At 38.0% G+C, this 20394-nt stretch overlaps 2 protein-coding genes and 1 pseudogene across 2 annotated transcripts; all 3 read right to left on the minus strand.

Moving 5' to 3' along the window:
- Positions 1–7602: 7602 nt before the first annotated feature.
- LOC104715534 (UDP-glycosyltransferase 72E1) lies at positions 7603–9323 on the minus strand. Its single transcript, XM_010432930.3, has one exon. The coding sequence runs from the start codon at positions 9265–9267 to the stop codon at positions 7804–7806; it is 1464 nt and encodes a 487-aa protein (XP_010431232.1). The 5' UTR covers positions 9268–9323; the 3' UTR covers positions 7603–7803.
- A 3613-nt stretch (positions 9324–12936) lies between these two features.
- LOC147938530 (uncharacterized) lies at positions 12937–14158 on the minus strand. Its single transcript, XM_087465670.1, has 4 exons — positions 14132–14158; positions 13713–14054; positions 13320–13631; positions 12937–13221 (listed from the first exon to the last, which is right to left on the minus strand). Exons 1-4 carry the CDS (start codon positions 14156–14158, stop codon positions 12937–12939), a joined length of 966 nt encoding a protein of 321 aa, XP_087321796.1.
- Positions 14159–14163: 5 nt separating this feature from the next.
- On the minus strand, positions 14164–15148 carry LOC147938531 (uncharacterized; annotated as a pseudogene).
- Between the last annotated feature and the right edge of the window lie 5246 nt (positions 15149–20394).

Genomic DNA, 20394 nt, shown 5'->3' on the forward strand with positions numbered 1-20394 from the left:
ACTGATTGGGGGATCAATGTCTCTCCAAGTTGTGTGCTCTGTTCTAATGGGATTGAAAGTCATGATCATCTTTTCTTCCAATGCGCTTACTCTTCGGAGGTTTGGAGTGTGTTTGCAGGCAGAATTATATCATCCCCTCATGCGGGTTTAAGCTCTATCTCCACCTGGATCCTTCAAGTGGTGCAACATCCGCACCCAAACACTGCGACCATCATCAAACTCGTTCTTGAAGTCACCTGCTATCTTATTTGGCGCAAAAGGAATGTTAGGCTCTTCACCAACGTCTCGTCTCCTCCTCTAGTGGTTCAACCCAGGGTGGATCGTACAATCCGTGATCGTCTGCTCTCCTTACCTGGAGCTACAGTTTCTTTTTCCTCCCTTTTAACTTCTTATTTTGGCTGTATACGTTTCCCTTTCTAGCTTTCTCTTTTTATTTTTGTACTGAGAAAACAAAAAATTTGGTATAAATCTTAACCTTTTACCAAACAAAAAAAAAACAAAAAAAAATCGATCCCATAATTTCGAAAATAAAGGAGGTAGAGAACTGTCGCGTCCGAGCTAATGTGTAATTCGCTTCTTGTTAATTTCAGTTCCAATTAGATTCAAGATTCTCTAATTACCCAACGACAAAAAAAAAATATCAAAAGATTCCTTGATAAAGAACATATAGAGATTAATAAAGCTAGATAATGTGATATTTGTTTTTTCTATAACTCAGTTCCAATTACATAAGCTTCCTTACAAAATCAAAGATTCCTTAATAAACAACACATACTGAAAACTTTAGACAAAACAATACCTTTTTCTCTCTCTCGAAAAGGCGATTGCCAAAACCCTTTCCTTCTAAGCCGCCGTTGCCGATCTCGGCGGCGGCAACCCCCCCTAATGACCAAGAAAAAACGCTCACCTCGCAAATCCTCCTTTTCCACTTCCTCAACTCTCGTCCCTCCAAAACCTGCCTCCGCTCCTCCCCCTGATATCGCCCCTCCCTCTTCCCATGCCCCCATCGTAGATCCGGCCGCTAATCGGGGGGTAACCCCAGTTTCAACTAAGGACCCCATCTTGGAAGGTTCTCAGTCGGCCAGATCTGTAAGCCTGCGACCTCAAGTGGTTCAAGAACTCAGAATTCGGACCCTATGCTCGCTCCGGCCAAGGATACCACCGCTAGCCCAGCGTTAGCCAACTGGAAAGCAATGCTCGTTGGATCGTCAGGTAAAATGGAAAGAAAAGGGACCCCCTTTACCTTGGAGACAGGGGAGCTATGTGTTAAGATCCCTAATGAGGTAATTAAGAGAAATCAGAATAGATAGAAGGAATTCATCATTGGGCAGTTCCACGGCAATCTCCCATCCAAAGGAGCTCTATACGCCATTCTAAACGGTATTTGGAGCCGGAAAAAACGGGATATCACGATTTCCAAGCAAGGACCTAAATCGGTTCTTATCCGAATATCGTGTGAAGAAACTCGTCGTAAGGTGTTATCTCAGAGGGTTTGGCACATTGAGGACCAAAGTATGTTTGTTGCTGACTGGGAACCTGGTCTCTCTCCTACTATGCCTGAGCTTACTGAAGCTCCTGTCTGGATTGAACTTAGAGGAGTCCCTCCTCAATTCTTCTCCGAGGAAGCCCTCGAACATGTTGCAGGAATGGTAGGCCACCCAGTTTTCTGCCATCCTACTACGCTCAATCTCACTGACCTGGAAGTTGCTAAGGTATTCACCATAGTTGATATCACTAAGCCACTACCAGAGGCGGTCAACGTCCAATTTGAGTCAGGAGAAACTTGTAGGATTGAGGTGTCAAGCCCTTGGCTCCCTCCCACATGTGAATTCTGTCATGAAGTGGGTCATTCTATCAAAAGATGTCCGACAGCACCTATTCTGTGTACCCGTTGCAACTCAACAACCCACCCTACTGAAGACTGTCCCCGGAGGAAGAAGATCATTAATCTTCCTGCTGAATCTATAACTCGACCAAAGAGGAAAAATCCCTCTAGAAGGCGTAAAGAGCAAGCTAAGAAGGATTCGAACGACCTGTCGAGCTGTAAACAGGGACCTCCCGCTCATCTAGGTGGTGTCCTGGAACTGGATATTGGTCTTGACAGCTCAAGTATGAATCCCACAAACAAGAATCGGGCTCCCAAAAGTGTTACCACCTCTTCTGCTCCTTCCTCTTCAGACTCTGAGCCATTAGAGGAATCCTCTTCTTCTGATACCCCGTCGGAATAAGATAATAATCCGGAAGACAACGCACTTTTCATCAAGGTGATGTCCAAGCAAGAGAAACGCAGAAAGAAAGCTTCCGCAGGGAAGGGTCCACCACCTAAATCATCCCGTTAATGGTAAAAGTCGATATTTTTTGTTGGAACGTTAGAGGTTTTAATCATAGTATAAGCGGAGAAGTTTTAAAAAATGGCTACGGCAGTATAAGCCGGTTTTTGGTAGTTTACTTGAGACGCGTGTTAGGCAGCACAAGTCTCAGAAGTATTTTCAGTCTACTTTTGCGGGTTGGCAGTTAGAGACTAACTATGAGTTTGCAGAGCTTGGCAGAATTTGGGTTGTGTGGCATCAATCAGTGAGAGTTACTATTCATTCCAAATCTAATCAAATGGTGACCTGTATTGTTTCTCTTCCTCATGAGGATTCAGAAATAGTAGTGTCTTTTGTCTATGCGGTCAACTGTAGATACAGGAGACAACAGCTTTGGGAGGAGATGTGTTCCCTCTCTAGGGACACCTTGATTAACACTAGACCTTGGGCAGTAATGGGTGATTTCAACCAAACATTGAGTCCAGCAGAACACTCTTCTGGAGGAACTAGGATTCGAAAAGGTATGGAAGAGTTTCGAGAATGTCTTCATTATGCGAGTTTACGGGATCTTACTATCCGAGGGAACAAGTTCACTTGGTGGAACAATCAAGATCAAAATCCCATAGCAAAAAAGACTGACAGAGTACTCATAAATGATGAATGGTTAGACAAATTCTCCATCTCCTACGCTCACTTTGCTGAACCAGACTTTTCAGACCACAGTCTAGCAATTATATATTTTGGACAGAGGCAGAGGGGTCGAAGGCATTTCATGATCAACCACTACCTGCTGCATCATGAAGATTTTATTCCAAGACTTCTTTTGTTTTGGCATACTCTTCAGATTCAGGGATCAGCAAAGTATTCTCTAGCTAAGAAACTGAAGGCTCTAAAAGGGGAATTAAGGGATCTTAATCGCGAGCACTTTTCTGATCTGGAAAACCGCACTCGTGAAGCACAGGAGGCTTTAACCCACTGTCAAGTCCTCCTTCTACATAATCCTTTGCTGATTGCAGCTGCCCAGGAGAAACAGGCTTACAAGAAGTGGTTGACCCTCACAACTGCAGAGGAGAAATTTCTTTTTCAGAGGGCAAGAATCAAGTGGTTTGAGTGCGGTGACCTTAACACTGCCTACTTTCACCGCATGGTAGCCACTCGCAGAGCCTCCAACCAGATTCACTATTTGGTTAATGAGCAGGGACAGAGGCTTCACAAACCAGAAGATATTAAACTCCATTGTGTGTCCTACTTTGAGGACCTATTAGGAGGACAACCTCAGGCTCTTACCTCTACAGACTTAGACCAGATTCGGGAGTATACTACATACAGACTGAGTGCTAATCTTGCTGAAGCTTTAGTTGAAGCTGTTTCTGCGGAGGAGATCAAGAATGTAGCATTTTCTATGCCTACAAACAAAACTCCAGGTCCTGACGGGTTCACTGGTGAGTTCTACAGAGCAGCTTGGGATATCTTGGGAAATGACATTATTGAAGCTGTTCAAGAATTCTTCAGATCAGGTAAACTTCTCAAGCAGCTAAATGCCACTGCCCTGAGTCTGATTCCTAAGGTCATTGGGGCTGATAAAATAACAAACTTCCAGCCCATCTCCTGTTGTAATGTTATTTACAAAGTCATCTCCAAAATTATTGCTGGATGATTGGAGAGTATCCTCCCATCAATGATCTCGAACATGCAATCGGCTTTTGTCAAAGGCAGGTTAATTGTTGAAAATATTCTCTTGGCTTCTGAAATGGTTCAGGGATTTGGTAGGTCTAATATCTCTCCAAGAGCGCTCCTGAAAGTAGATCTGAGAAAGGCTTTTGATTGTGTGAAGTGGGAGTATGTTCTGAAAATCCTGGAAGCTGCTGAATTCCCAGCTGTTTTTCTCAAATGGGTGGAGCAATGCATTACTACCACCTCTTTCTCTATCAACATCAATGGTGAGTTATGTGGGCACTTCAGAGGAGGACAAAGACTTCGTCAAGGTGATCCTCTGTCCCCTGCTCTGTTTGTCATTGCTATGGAGCTACTCTCCAATATGCTCTCGAACAAGTTTGCCTCAGGACAGATTGGTTATCACCCCCTTGGAATCAACCCGGTTGTCTCCCATCTGGCGTTTGCAGATGACCTCATGATTTTCTTTAATGGAAGTGCTGATTCTCTGCAGGAAATAGCTTCACTTCTCGAGAAGTTCAAGCTTCTTTCCGGTCTTAGCATGAACCGAGACAAATCAACCCTGTTTGTTGCTGGAGTTCCGGAGAATCTCAGGGCACAAATGCAGCAGCAAGGCTTCTCTATAGGATCTTTTCCAGTGAGATACTTAGGGATGCCTCTCCGCCACCACAAGCCCAGAAAAAACGACTACTCTCCACTTCTCGATAATATTCGAGCTCGTTTCAACTCTTGGGCCTCGAAAGCCCTCTCCTTTGCTGGTAGACTTCAACTGATCATTGCGGTAATCTACAGCTCTGTAAACTTTTGGTCTTCTGCTTTTACACTGCCTCAGGGATGTTTGAGAGCAATTGAATCGATGTGCAATGCTTATCTTTGGTCTGGCGATGTTCAGAAGCGGACCTCAGCTAAAGTTGCTTGGAAAACGGTCTGTTTACCTAAGAAGGAGGGAGGCCTCGGGCTTAGAAACTTCAGGATTTGGAATACCACGCTAAATCTCAAGTTGATCTGGCTTCTTTTCACAAATAGCGGATCCTTGTAGGTAGCTTGGATGAAGGCACATATGGTAAAGAGTAGTAACTTCTGGACCACAGAGATCGGTCAAGGTGCTTCTTGGATGTGGAAAAATCTAATTTCCTTGAAGCCCCAGGTAAAAGCTCTTCTTGGTTGTAAAGTGAGGGATGGGGCAACAGTAAGCTACTGGTTTGATAACTGGAGTCAGTTAGGTCCTTTGATTGACTTTGTTGGAGAGGATGGCCCGAGACTTATGGGTATCCCTAGAGATGCTACTGTGGCTCAAGGTACTAGTTCTTTTGGTTGGAGACTTCCGTCTTCAAGGACCAGACACCATTTGCTCCAAACAGTCAGAAATGTTCTTGTTTCGATGGACCCTCCCTCTGCTGCGTCAGGCCAGGACTTATACACTTGGGGACCAGTGGAAAGCAGGAAGGATTCCTTCAGCACAAAGATCACATGGGAAGCTCTGCGTCCCTCGGCCCTTACCAAAGTCTGGTATAAAGCGGTTTGGTTTAAGCGTGGAATTCCCAAACACAGTTTCACGTTCTGGGTTGCTAACATGAACATGCTCCCTGTTAAAGTGCGTATGACCAGTTGGGGAACAAACATTGATCCAGTTTGTACTCTTTGTTCTAATGGGGTTGAGACTCGAGACCACCTGTTTCTCCACTGTAGCTATTCTCTGCAGATCTGGCATTTGGTTCTGCCTAGACTGGGACTTCCGCAGCTCATGTTTGTGGACTGGCAAACTATGATCCACTGGCTCCTAGGTCACTCCAAAGCCCTCCCTTCTACGTTGAAGAAGTTAGTCACCCAAGCTACGGTCTATTTGATTTGGAAAGAAAGAAACTCACGATGCCACAGAGGCCCTCTAACCTCCCCTGCTGTTTTGTTTCGGGTTCTCGACAGAACAACTCGGGACATTCTGCTTGCTCACCAGCACTCTAAACAATGCAAGGGACTGCTATCCAAATGGCTTTCCCATGTTTTACTATGAATCAGTTCCGGCCATTAGTTTCGATCTAATTATATAACTTGTAACCTATAGCTTTTTATTTTTTAGGGCTATAGTTTCTAATTAAACTCTTGTAAACCTCAAGTTCCATTTTGGTAATATAATTAACAGTTATCCAAAAAAAAAAAAAAAATAACATACTGAGATTCATAAGTTATATACTGTATGTAGATGAAAAAATAGAAGTATTAAACAAAATTGAGCTCCTCCTTTTTTGCTTTGTTATCGTTTAGATTAATTATGCGTGGTCAACTACATGCGACAGTGACATTCAGTATCTTTCGTAATATAATACAACTAGATTTGGAGCCATGCTACAGCACGGGTTGAAATACATTTTATTATTTTTAAAATATTATATATATAATTGTATATAATATTATTTGGATGCAACTCATGCAAATAATTTTTATTGTAAATATTATTCATGAAATGTAAATGTATTATGTAAGTCTTATATTGTTAATTTTAACCCGTGTTAGAGTATATAAAATTATTAATCCGTGCTAGAGTGTGTCCAGCAGCTTCCGTGCTAGAGTATATAAAAATTTAACTCGTGCTTGAGTTTGTAAGTCTTAAAATTATAATATAAAAACAAAATTCAATCTGTGCTCTAGCATGGTTCTAATTTTTATTGAACGTTATGGTTTATCAATAAAATCTGTGGAAAGTAAATTTCTAGTATTGTGTTTAAAGATCTTTGGAAACAACTTGATATATGACTAAAATCTTCTGAAAATACAGTTTGAAAGATCCATGATTTTATTTATTACCATTAATATATCAATTATCAATTTGGAATATCTCCAATTAAGGTTGCACCCAATATTTAGGTGTAACCATTAATATATGAATTAATCTATAACCTATCTATAACCTATTTGTAATCATTTATAATTAATTAAAAATATAAAGTCTACAAAAACTATATTGTGTACTTCTTTTTATTAAAAAAGAGATCATTTGAAATAAGTTCGCGATTATAATTTTAAATTAATTAATATAATTTAATCATTATAATATAAACTATATTGTGTACTTCTCTTTATTTTATATTATAATATAAATAATATAAACTATGTTATGTACTTTTCTTTTATTAAAAAGAAGATCATTTGAAATAACTATGTTGTGATCTTCATGATATATTTGCTCCACGATTTATGTATTTGTTATTTATTATCTATATACTCCAAGATTTATGAATTTATTATTTATTATCTATATATAAAGAGTTATCTTATAAAGAGTATATGGTTAATGTATATTTTATATATAATCTATTAGTATGCAATTGTAACCATTTATATTTTTTATAAAGTCTACAAAACTTAAGTTGTGTACTTCCCTTTTATTAAAAGGGGATTATCTAAAGGAAATTAGTAATGATTACCTGATTCAGAAATCTTAATACCCCCATAAACTAATGCAATTACCATTACCGTAACGAACTAAAGATTTTGTACATCATCAGTCAGATTCATATCCAAAAGTTTTTTAATCAAAGTTTTCAGTCAAGTATTAATCATATTAAACAACCATTTATTATATAAATGAGGACTTAGAGATTAATAAAAAAAAAAAAAGGCCTAATAAAACAACTTAAATACCATTATTTAATCTTACAATGTCACAGTGTCACACTAGTGATAGCAAACGGCGTTGACAAAATGAACACATTAAAACATGTGGCAAGACTCGGAAACTGAATACAAGATTCCAAAAACAGTAAAAACGACAAGCAGTTTAAATGTAAAATAAACTTTTTAACGGTAAACGCTCCTTAGCCTCCTAGGCACCACGTTCCATGCAGCTTACACGCTTCAAACTATGCTTGCACTCCTCGGTGATTCTCAAAAACGATTCATGCGCCACTCCACCGTCGCAACTCAACGACTCCACCGCTGTGTCTTTCAGTTTCTTCACCTTTTTTCTCATCACGCAACCTTCCTCCTCCACCATGATCTTTCTCACCAACGCCTCGATTTCCTCCCTCGTAATCACTCCCTCCGACGGTAGTATTTTAGAACGGATGGCGATGCCAAGCTCCTCGTTAAGCAACGTTGCGTTCATTTTTTGGTCCACAAAAAGCGGCCAAGCGATCATTGGAACGCCGCTAACGACGCTCTCAAGAATCGAATTCCAGCCGCAATGAGTTAGAAACCCACCAACTGCTTGGTGGGCTAGTATCTCGGCTTGTGGGACCCAAGAAGAGACCACGAGGCCTCTCTCATGGGTCCGGCTAACAAAACCTTCCGGTAAATAACCCGGGGTATCATCTCGTATTTCAATACTATTAACCGAGAAGTATGCGCTACAGGCTGAACTGTCCACTGGCGGTCGAACCACCCAAACGAACCGTTGCTGACTTATCTCAAGCCCCCAAGCCAATTCGGTTAGCTGTTTAGCCGAAAGAGAGCCGCCGCTTCCAAATGAGATGTAAAGTACCGTCTCATCTGGTTGTTTGTTTAACCAATCTAAAACAGGATGATTAGTTTTAGATTGATCAACCGGTCTGAACAAAGGACCAATTGGATAAACCGGTACACGAGCAATCCGACCCAAGAGGTTTGGATCTTGAAGAGATTTCAAAGTTTTGGGCTCCATATCATCCCATGTATTCACAATAATACCATCAGCCGTTGAGAAAGCTAAACCATATGGAACAAATTCCCGGTACAGCTGGTCGTTCGGGTCAAGGAATGTTTCAAGTGTATCCTCAAACCGAACTGGTTCACATCCAGGGATAACCATAGGTTGCTTCTTGATTATGTGGTCTTCTTCCATGTCTTTGTCCAACGTTGGGAAATACAAAATCACCGCAAGAAAACGCGCGTTTGAAGGGACAAAGATATAAGTCAACATGTTGAGCTCACCACCGAGCGGTAACGCGTCCAGGCCAAACAAGTCTACGATCAGAGCCGTTGGTTTGTACTCCATCTCAGCGATCTTTGATCGAAGGGTAGGAATGGTCTCACGCATCATGACCAAGAGCTTGATAGCAAAAAAGGCTGATGGGTCGACTAAACCGGAGATATCCGGAGTTGGGAGGCTGATGACATCAACAGAGGTCGCATCACAGCCTGGTGAGTTTAGGAATTGAGATTGAACGGAGGCTGCGTCGTCTTCAAGGACAAAGATCGTGACGTGGAAGCCGTGAGATCCAGCTAAGCGTTTTCCGAGCTCGATCACCGGGATGACATGGCCCATTCCTGGGCTAGCGAACATGGCGGCATGTGGCTTCGTAGTCTTCATAGTCTCGAACTCTGGATCGATGAACGTTAGCTTCTTTTTTATTTTGTGTGTAGCTCTCTGATAGTTGCATTGTTGCAAGTGAGTTGAATATATAGAACCAAAACTCTTTAAAATGTTTGTTTGTATATTAAAGGTCTTATTTACCAAACCCTTATTATTTTGTTGTTTTTTTTACATCGTCTATAACTTTAATTGTTTTATACAAACTAGAAAACTGTATCTGTATCTCAGTGACTCAGTCAATAGTAAATGTTTGATGCATCGACCATGTATAAATTACACAAGCTAGATTCTATAGGCTATATCATGCACTATACCATGTATGTGTGTTTTAATATTTTCAGTTTTTTTTTTTTTAAACTAAACCTAAAGTTCTTTCTACATTGGTATTTCATCAATATAATATTCATATTTTAATTGAAAGTTTTATATTCTATTTTCAATAATTCTATATATACATATCAAAATACATTTCAAATATATTCAATAGTAAAATCGGTTGGAATTTTGTTAAGTTCTTGAATCATGTCACCAGAATGTGTTACATACATAGATGTTTGGATCATGCCACTACTGTAACGTTTGGACTTTGCTAAAATCATGTTGCAAATTGCTCAAATAATTAATGTTTTTTGTTTTTCTGCAGGTAGTATCATAGGTCCCATCATCTTAATATTTTAATAATATTTAATTGATCCACCATTATTTTATCATTTAGAATAATAAGCCATCCCTGGTTTTGAATTATATATATATATATATATATATATATATATATATTTTTTTTTTTAAATTTTGTCTTCATTCTATAGATACTTTAGCGATTAGAAACAATAATTACATGATTAAAATTTAGAAAATTAAATTCTGAGTTTAGTGTTATTTAAGAAGACTAAAAGCAGAAACAAAGATGTATTGCAGAATCTTATTGGTCATTGTATATTGTGTGTCTACGACTTAGCCTACACATAAAAAAAAAAGAGAGAGATAAAGCAGGAAGACATATTTAGAAAGGCCAAAAACATTGGACAGAAAATCGAATCTATGAGACTATAATAATATACCCATCTCAGTACAACGAGGCTTGCGAAATTACATAAGTTGTCTATACAAAAGAACTAAAAAAATACATTTCAATATACCACGGTAGCATGTAACTTAGTGATTTATATCAAAACCGCCGCCATGCATGTATCACAACTTGAATTCAAGCTCGACAGTGTTGTAAACAATTACACTACAGGAAATGAAGGTATTCGTAGCGTCCAAAAACCGCTATCTAAAGCTACTATAGCGTTATTATAAACGTTGTATCTCCGCCCGTTATAATAGGTCTGACACTTTACATAGCGTTTTCCTCTTTGGCTATGGTATCTTTTTAATACATAGCGGTTTTAAATATGCAATCGTTAAGTTTACAATAGCAGCTGTTGTTTGCTATATATAGAGTTAATTATTCTATTATGAATTACAATAGCAGTTAATATATGGTTATAGATAGCGTTTTCTTACGTATAGTTTTATATAGATAGCATTTGTATGAAACTATAAAATACGTATAATTTTGTACAGATAGCGTATTTTTACGTATAGTTTATAGCGTTCTTGTAGAAGTATATATACGTAATTTGTTTATACGTAACAGTATTTTGTACTATTAAATTATACATTTTATAAAAATAATGTATTGTACAAAGGAGTATTTTTATAATCAATTTTTTACAAAAAATAAAATAAGAAAATTTTTTTGTTTACAAACAATAAAATAAATAAAATACAAAAAAATTGTTTCTTTACTACTTCCTAAATATTGGCCCTCATCACTTGTTTTAGCCCATAAAAAAGCTTCAATACAAAACGTGAGCCTCTTTAGCAAATTTGTAAACCAGAGCCTCTACACCTTTCCACTTCCATTATAGTTTTCCTCCACTTGTATACGAAGTCAACCCAGAAACAATCTATACACAAAACCATGAATTAAGGGTATTATTAGCAAACAATTGTGCAGCAATAGGCAAAATCATAAATTCAATACAAAATTACTTTGAAATTCGTGGCTAGCTGAAGCAATAGGCAAAATCATAAATTCAACAAATCTGGAGTCCAAATAAGAATCAAGCTCAAACTATTCCAAATGAGAAGCATATAACTCTATCGAGAAGAGAAGGTGATGTTTGACTCAGGAAGAGAAGGTGAGAAAGCGTAAACACCACCGAGAGACCAAAACACAACAAAACTGCGAGTGGGGTTTACTGTCAAACAAATAAAAAGTATTAGATTCAGTTGAACAAAACTCTTATAAACAATTTTCTGTCAATTTTTGGTTATAAGAACCCATGTAAATTATAGTACCTTCGACAGAACATTCTTCGTCTTCGTCTTCTTCGTTGGTTCTCTCAGATTCGAGTCGGAGATGGAAATGAATTTTATGTTTGAAGAAGTATGTTGCGAGAATTTTTTCTGAATCAGCCAAGAATTAATTTTGTTCTGAATTTTGTTCTCAGTCGATGTCGAGGAGATGAAAGGATGAAGAGAATGTAGAGGCGATGAACGGATGAGATTTCATTAAACAAGATTTCATCACAGCCTTTGGTTGGGCGATGAAAGGATGAGATTTCGCCACATCATGTATCCGAGTATTACTCAATTATTGGATTGAGTAAATTGATCATGTATTAAATCCGATGAATGGCTGAGATCTCGCCACATCAGCAATCCGAGTGAAACATTATGAATGGCTTATTTAGTTTATAGGCATAAAAATGTGTTTTTACTATTTATATAATTTTTTAAAATATATATATTAACGAATTAATATGTTTATGAGTTATTTACATGATTAGATAATTTTTTCGCAATTTAAAAAAATATTTTGCAACTTTTTTAGAAATTTGAAGGTAACACATATGATTGCCTTAGAATACATGTACACTAATCTTCTTATTGTGTAAATCATATTGTTGAAACACATTAATGATGTTATAACTAATAAAATGATAAATTCATTTATGTTATAATAGTATACTTTATATCATTAATATTAGTTACTATATAAAACACTAAACCCTAAACCCTAAAACTAAAGCCTAAACCCTAAACCCCAAACCCTAAACCCTAAATTATTTTTAAAAATGAATTTTAGTTATGTTATTATTTTTATAATTAATATTATTACTATTTCAAACAAATATAATCCTAAAACCTAATCCATACATTTCATACCCTTAATTCTATACCCTAAACTCTTTAAAATTATAACTTTGTTATTATTTTGTAATTATTATATTATAATTATCTATTTATGTCTTTTTGACTTTTCTTTTAGAAAATTCGAAAATCATTTAAAATATTATGTAATTATAATATTTATTATTTTGTTATCTATTTTTTAACTTTTCTTTTAGAAAATTCGAAAATCATTTAAAAATTTTAAAAATCTTTAAAATCATTTAACTTGAAACCTATAGTACATGCCTAAAAATAATTAATTCAATTTTTTCCAATTAAAATGTTTTAAGTATTAAAACATTATTGCCAAGATACAACATATAAATAGTAACATGAGAAAACAAAGTCAAGTACATGTAATAAAAGAAAACACAAAGTGTTCGACACTTAAAACAATAAATTGTTCGACATAAAGGAAAAAAACTTAGTACTTAAGAAGTTTCAGAGATAGACTATCTTGTCATTAGGCCAAGCAACAGTTGTGCCTTGTGCATCTACGATGAATTGCACTTCTGAATCTGGCCTCCACACTTTAGCATTATCAATCATTGAAACATCAACCCAGACCTTGCAAGCATTTGGTCCTAAGGGTCTGTTATGGACTGTCTCTGCAGGATCAGTTGAACACACTCGGCCCTCTGCAACTGTTTTTTCAGAATTTTTGCAATCCAACAGGAAGCACTTCTTGTTTTTCCCTTTGCTGGAACCAGAGTTTGAACTTGCATTCTACCACATCAATAACACAATCATAACACAATCATCACACAATCATCAGAAAGTCATCTTTAAAATGAAATACACATCATAGCAACATCAATACTTACCCCAGGCGAGCTTCTCACTGAAGGCACCTCTGCATTTTGACTGATGCGTTTTATCTTATTAAGTGGCCATTGGATTTCTCTATACTGTGCATCAGCCATCAGAAGGAGTTCAGATGTTGGTCTCCACAGATAAGACGCATCCCTCAGAACAAGATCAATCTTCACAATGCAAGCATTCATACCAATAGGAGTGTTGTTTATCATTTGTTTCGGATCAGTAGAACACAAAACACCCTCAGCAATACATTCACCATCATCAGAATTCCAATCAAAAAGTTCGCATCTTTGAAGTGACTCAGCTGATATGGTATCCTAATAGTGATTCAAATATATTAGAAACTAAAATTTTGATTCTAAGTTGTGATAAGAAATTAAATAAACTATTAAGATTACCTTGGAACCAGAAGTTATGTTTGGACTTGTTGAGATGTCTTCATCCAAAATCACCTTATCACCTTGCCAGGGAATTTTGAGTCCCACAGCTTCCCCAAGTGTGATAATGTTTTGTGTAGGCCTCCACAATTGTGAGCCTGTGTGTATTACAGATTTTACAATAACAGCTGCAGCATTAGGACCAAGTGGAATGCGACCAATCTTGTATAGTGGATCGAAAGAGCAGAATTCTCCTTCACCGACAACGATATCTTCATCTGCAATCCAATCTAGCAGCTGACACCTAACTCCTCCACTAACATGACTTACACCAGATTGAGCTCCCACATTATCAGATTTTTTCTAACAATAAGATATGGAACTGTTAGTTAAATGAGATGTCTTCTAATAGCCTCATATATAGAAACTATTATACTTACCGTTTTTCCAGCTAAGACATTGACCATATTCCTCAAGTCTTGGACTTCGCTACGCAATTCAGCTTGTGTTGCTTCAAGTTTCTGTACATGTGTGTCTCTAGTCCATTGTTGGAATGCCAACGCAAGTCCTCAGCCTTTCTTTTTGATCTAAACATCCTCTTCAATCTGTCTTTGATAGGAAAATACCGAAGGACCTTTGCAGGAATGCCTTTCTTTTCCTCACCACTATGTTTATCCATTTCCCATCTTGATGCAGTACATCTAGGGCAGCTTTCCATCTGAGCATACTGTTTCCGATACAGTATACAGTCATTCTTGCATGCGTGTATGACATCATAACCAAACCCAAAAACCTTCAAGAACTTTTTCATCTAAGCAGTGGACTTTGGAAGCACATTATCTTCTGGCAACATGTCTTTAATTGTCGTCAATAGCTGATCAAAGAAATTCTCTGACATCCCACTCTTCACTTTGATGTTGTAAAGAACTGTTATTGCAGAAACCTTGTTATACTTGTGACACGTTGAGTATAGTGTAGTTTCAGCATCCTCTAACTTTTCCCTAAACTCTGCTTCTTCTGTAGTATACGCCTCAGATGGATGTTCATCACCAACTTCAGACTCAAAATAAGCTGTCCTTATCAAGTCATAAACCTCTTCCTCTGAAGTTAGAACATCTCCAGATGTGCTCTCTCTCCTGTCCCCATGATTAAACCAACATGTATTCCTCTTGTACTTCAAATCCATACCTCTCATCACAAGATGATCCACTACAGTATCTAGCAGCTGATGGCAAACATTCCGACAATCGACACATGGACAGAGAATCTCTGCAGGATTACCAATACTACTTGATGCTCCATACACAAAATTCTTTGCTCCAATCTCATACTCAAGGCTATTCCTAAGATAATAATTTAAGAAAAAAAACCAAAGTTCAGAATCACTATAAATGAAACCATCTATGAAAATAACAGAGAGATGCATACCTTGGAAGCCAAACCCATGCCTTGTCCATATTAGACCAATACGACCCAATCTCCACCACTAATTTATACATACATTATCATAATAACTTTAATGATCAAACACTCACATTAGACACAAAATGTATAACAAAAAGGTAGAGAAATAATATCTTACACAATTCAAAGAACAAGGTAGGAACGGACAAAAAGTTTGAAGATTATGAATCAAAAATCTGCAAACAAAAAAACGACATGGATTATCAGAATCATTACAACACAACTAATCTTTAATTGAACAGCTACAAAGCCGTAAATACCTTATAGTTATTGTACTGAACAGCTACAAAGCCGCAACTACAGATCCGAAAATCCAACTACAATTCACAATTACAAGCCAACAAAATATCATCAGCAACTGGTAATGACCAGAGAGCAGCAGGAAAAATCGAAATAAGCGTAGAAAACTAGAGACACAAGAATTGATTTCTATGTTCTTTACATGTATAAACTTTTCTGAATCTATGCATCACAGAAACAAGACAGTAAATAAGAACTTATATAAACTCGATTCTCTAGCATTATTTACTAGAGTCTTTGACCTCTCAACAACAATCAGACAAAACTGTGTCAATTTCAAATTAGCTTCATACAGAATCTAAACGCAGACAAAAATTATGCAAAAGCATAGATTGAAAGTCGAACACCAAAATCACATAAGAAGAAATCGATTCCAATCATACAAACATCAATCCAAAACCCAATTACTTCAGAAACAACTGAAACAGACCAAACCCAACACGAAATAAAAACTAAATCGTTTAGAAAAACGAAAACCCATACATATTGTTTACCTTATGTATCAAATTCGGCGATCGATATGAGAAGGATTAGACTGAGCGGGATCGATAGTGGAAGAATCAAGCAAATTGGGATCTATGGTGTTTCAGATTTCGATCTATGGAATCAAGCTATTGGGATCTATGGGATCAAGAGAGACAAGAGAATAGAGACGAGATCGAGAAAAGAAAAACCTAATAAGAAAACCTTTTGTTTTCTTTTTTTTACCCATGCTTTTTTTTTTTTTGTCTTTTTCTTCCAATTTTCGAGCCAATGACAAATTTGGTTCCCGGGTTAACCTACAATAACGTTTTTAGTTTACCGATGCTATAATAGAACTAATACTAAGCGCCACTCTGAAATAATTTTTCGCGCTCCGCCTACCATAGCGTTTACCTTTTGGAAAACACTATCTATAGTTTCTCTATACTCAGTTATAGCGGAAAAATAAAAAACGCTATAATGTTAGGGTGAATTACTCAAATGTTACTCATTTTAGGTAATATTACCAGAATCTACAAAAAACTTTTTATTACTAGAATATTTCGGGTATTTTCAAAATACCCAGCGTGCCCCTATTTTATGTTACCGGAAAAAACGTTATTACAAAAATGCCATTGCCACGTCAGACGCCACGTCAGAAATCGCTAACGTGTACCATAACTCAGCCGTAACGCGACACAGAGTATGTTGCGGCTGAATTATAGGTATGTTGCGGCTGAGTTACTCAAAAAAACATTTGAGTAAGAGCGGACGGCTGACTTATGAAAATCTGGCTGAGTTACGCTTATAAGTCAGCCAAGAGTTATGGCTGACTTATTAAATTTGGCTGAGTTATGCGCATAACTCAGCTGTAGTAATGGCTGAGTTTTCACCTGATGGTTGAGTTGTCAAGATTTTGGCTGAGTTATCGCTACGACACGGTTGAGTTGTCAAAATTTTGACTGAGTTATCACAACGACACGGCTGAGTTGCCATTTTCCGACTGGCTGAGTTATGAAAAATGGATGACTTATGAGATGTAGTTACGGCTGAGTTATGGTAAAAAAACTATAACTCAGCCGTAATAGGCTGATTTATCGACAAGTCAGCCGTTTGACGGCTGACTTATTGGCAAAAGATTAATTACTAGAATGTTTTTCAGTTACGGCTGACTTATCAAACGATACGGCTGAGTTACATATTTTCAGTTCATGAAGCGGCTGAGTTTGGCAGCAATTTTTTTTGCTTTTTAATTACTGTAATGTTTTTCGTGTTGTGGCTGAGTTTTAGTTAGGCTGAGTTATGGTATTGTTTCATGGCTGATTTGCCACGTCGGATGCAGCATCCATGTCAGCATTCCATGTCATCATCTTTTTCTCCGGAAATACAAAACGTCGTTCGACTCTGGTTCTTCAACTGGTTAATAAGTGAACTATTTTTCCTTCTTATTCACTTTGTTCTTCTACTTCTTCTTTACTTTCTTCTTCACACCTTGTTCTTCTACTTTTGTTCTTCTCCACCTTGTTCTTCATTATATTTCATGGATCCAGTGCCAGTACTAGTTGTGTCCGGTAATTGGATAAAGACACAGAGATATGTATTTAACTCCGACGAGAGAGGGTGTATAGTTGTGCAGATAGATGGAGGCACAACATACGACAAGCTTGTTAAGTTTGTTCTTGAAGACTACGGATTGGACTCGTTTAGACATGAGCTAAAGCTGAGCTACATGTTCTCGAACAGGGCAATGAAACATATGGCGCATGATACTCCACCAGTTTTTGTCTCCAATGATCGACAGTTGCAATGTTTTTTGGGTCTATGGAAAACCGATCAGCTACGTCTCTGTGTAGAGTTTTCGGCGAAAGAGTCTACAGAAACTAGTGGAGCTAGAGGAAGTATGATTCGGCGAAGCAGAGACTCGAAAGCAGAATCTACCCCCGAAGTGTGCGGTGGGGGATTTGAAGGCACTTGTTTTGATTATGGTAAGATTGTTGACAAAGAAAACGAAGAAGAAGCTGTTGAAGTAGCATCTGACGAAGAAGAAGACGATGAATTTTCAACCCGATTTGATGTTTTCGACGACTCCGATGGTGAGTCATCTGATGACGAGAAGTTTTCTGTATTGGGCGAGCCTCAGAGTACAGTGGAAGACCCACCTACTCCGCCTCCTCAGAAGAAAGCTCATAGAGATGATAACTTTGCCGGATCGAAGATGAATCCGGAGGCTATTAGGTTGGAGGTGTCAACGCTAAAAATTGCTGTAGGACAACGATACAATAGCAAAATGCAGTTCAGGAATCACGTGAAACTTATTTCGGTTAGGGATGGATTTGATTTTAATGTACCAGTCTCAAATCCGAGACAAGTGGTTTTTAGGTGTTGGGTTAAAGGATGTATTTGGAGAGTTCGTGCATCTGTACAAGGGGATGACCCGGATTTTCATGTTCGTGTATATGATTTGGAACACACATGTTCTGTGACGGAACGTTCTACTAGATGCCGTCAATCAACAGCTGATGTACTGGCAGGTCTTTACAGGGACTATCTTGGTGATCTTGGTCCGGATGTTAAACCTAAAAGTGTCGGAGTCATTTTCAATAAGCAATTTAGTCTAAAGGTAATTACTATGTTTCGACTGACTTATTGATAATAATGGTTGAGTTATAGGTATGTATAGGCTGAGTTAATTATTGATAACAATGGCTGAGTTATAGGTATGTATAGGCTGAATTATTTACATTTTACGGCTCATTTATTGATTATTTAAGGCTGACTTATTCGAATGTATCGGCTGAGTTATTTATATATTATGGCTGATTTATTAATTTGTTGGTGTCGACAGATGGGTTATTGGAAGGCATATCGAACGCTGCTGAATGCAAGGCAGATCCATCAGGGAACTCCTGAGGAAAGTTTTAGCGAGTTGCCTTCTTACATATTCAAGTTAAAAAGGGAAAATCCGGGTACAGTCACGCGTCTTCAAATAGGTGATGAAGATAGATTCAAATATGTTTTTATTGCTTTTGGTGCGAGTATTGCTGGGTTTGCTTTCATGCGCAAAGTTGTTGTTGTCGACGGAACGTTTCTCCATGGTAGTTACAAAGGGACACTTCTAACAGCCCTAGCTCAGGATGGTAACTTTCAAATTTTCCCATTAGCTTTCGCTGTTGTTGACACTGAAAATGATGAGTCTTGGCGTTGGTTCTTTACACAACTCAAAGTTGCCATTCCAGATGAAAAGGATCTTGCGGTAATCTCCGACAGACATCAGTCAATAGGGAAAGCGATTCGTCAAGTGTATCCGTTGGCTTCACGTGGAATTTGCACTTACCATTTGTATAAGAACATCTTGGTGAAGTTCAAAGGAAAACATTTGTTCCCTCTGGTGAAAAAAGCGGCAAAGTGTTTTAGGCTAACTGATTTTAATGAGGCTTTCAATGAGATTGAAGCACGTCATCCCGAACTACATGGATACCTCCAACGAGCTGGTGTCCGAATGTGGGCGCGTGTTCATTTCCCGGGTGAAAGGTACAATTTAATGACAACGAATATTGCAGAATCAATGAACCATGCACTGTCAAATGCTAGAAGTCTTCCCATAGTTCAACTTCTAGAATCGATACGGGATATGATGACCAGATGGTTTTCTGAACGGAGAGAGGATGCGAAATCGCAGCAAACAACGCTCACTCGAGGTGTTGAGAAACTATTACAGGTAATTTTACATAAGTCAGTCGTCAATGTTGATAACTCAGCCGTAACAGTTACCATATCTCTGCCGTAATTGTTTCCTTATCTCAGCCATTACCATTATAGTTTCCATAACTCAGCCATTGTTGTTTCAATAACTCAGCCATAATTGTTTTCATAACTCAGCCTAAAGCGTTTTGTTTTTTGTTCTACTCCCTTATAGGACCGTGTCACCGGAGCAAGACTTATGGAGGTACAAACGATTGATGCTGTACGTGTTCAAGTGAAATATGGATCATCTTTGCATGTTGTAAATTTAGAAATAAAAAGTTGCACATGCCGTCGTTTCGACCACGAGAAAATACCATGCATCCATGCAATCGCAGCTGCAGAGCATATGGATGTGTCTCGTATATCCATGTGCGATACGAAATTTAGGAGTGTCGATTTGGTTAACGGATGGGCTGGTTCAATCATGCCTCCAGATGAATCATTCCCTGCTCCTGAAATTGTGGATAATCAGAAGTGCTTGCCTCCGATTGTTGTGAACCAGCCAGGAAGACCAAAGAAGCGTAGGATTAAATCATCTTTGGAAGTTGCCACTGAAAATAAACGCCCTAGGAAGCAACACGCATGTTCGCGATGTAAGCAAGTTGGGCACAATGCGAAAACTTGTGCTCTATAGTTTATATTGTGTTATTACTCATCTGTCAAAGTATTATTTTGTGGTATTACTCATCTGTCAAAGTATTATTATTTTGTGGCATAACTCATCTGTCAAGTA

The sequence above is a fragment of the Camelina sativa genome, chromosome 9, assembly GCF_030686135.1.
Source record: "Camelina sativa cultivar CO46 ecotype springtype chromosome 9, ASM3068613v1".
Lineage (NCBI taxonomy): Eukaryota > Viridiplantae > Streptophyta > Magnoliopsida > Brassicales > Brassicaceae > Camelina > Camelina sativa.

Coding starts and splice junctions, on each gene's coding strand:
- LOC104715534 (XM_010432930.3), bottom strand. CDS start 9,267: ATGAAGACTACGAAGCCACATGCCGCCATGTTCGCTAGCCCAGGAATG.
- LOC147938530 (XM_087465670.1), bottom strand. CDS start 14,158: ATGGTCAATGTCTTAGCTGGAAAAACG. Junction 14,055..14,131: donor ATGTCTTAGCTGGAAAAACG/GTAAGTATAATA, acceptor TCTTATTGTTAG/AAAAAATCTGATAATGTGGG. Junction 13,632..13,712: donor ACATAACTTCTGGTTCCAAG/GTAATCTTAATA, acceptor AATCACTATTAG/GATACCATATCAGCTGAGTC.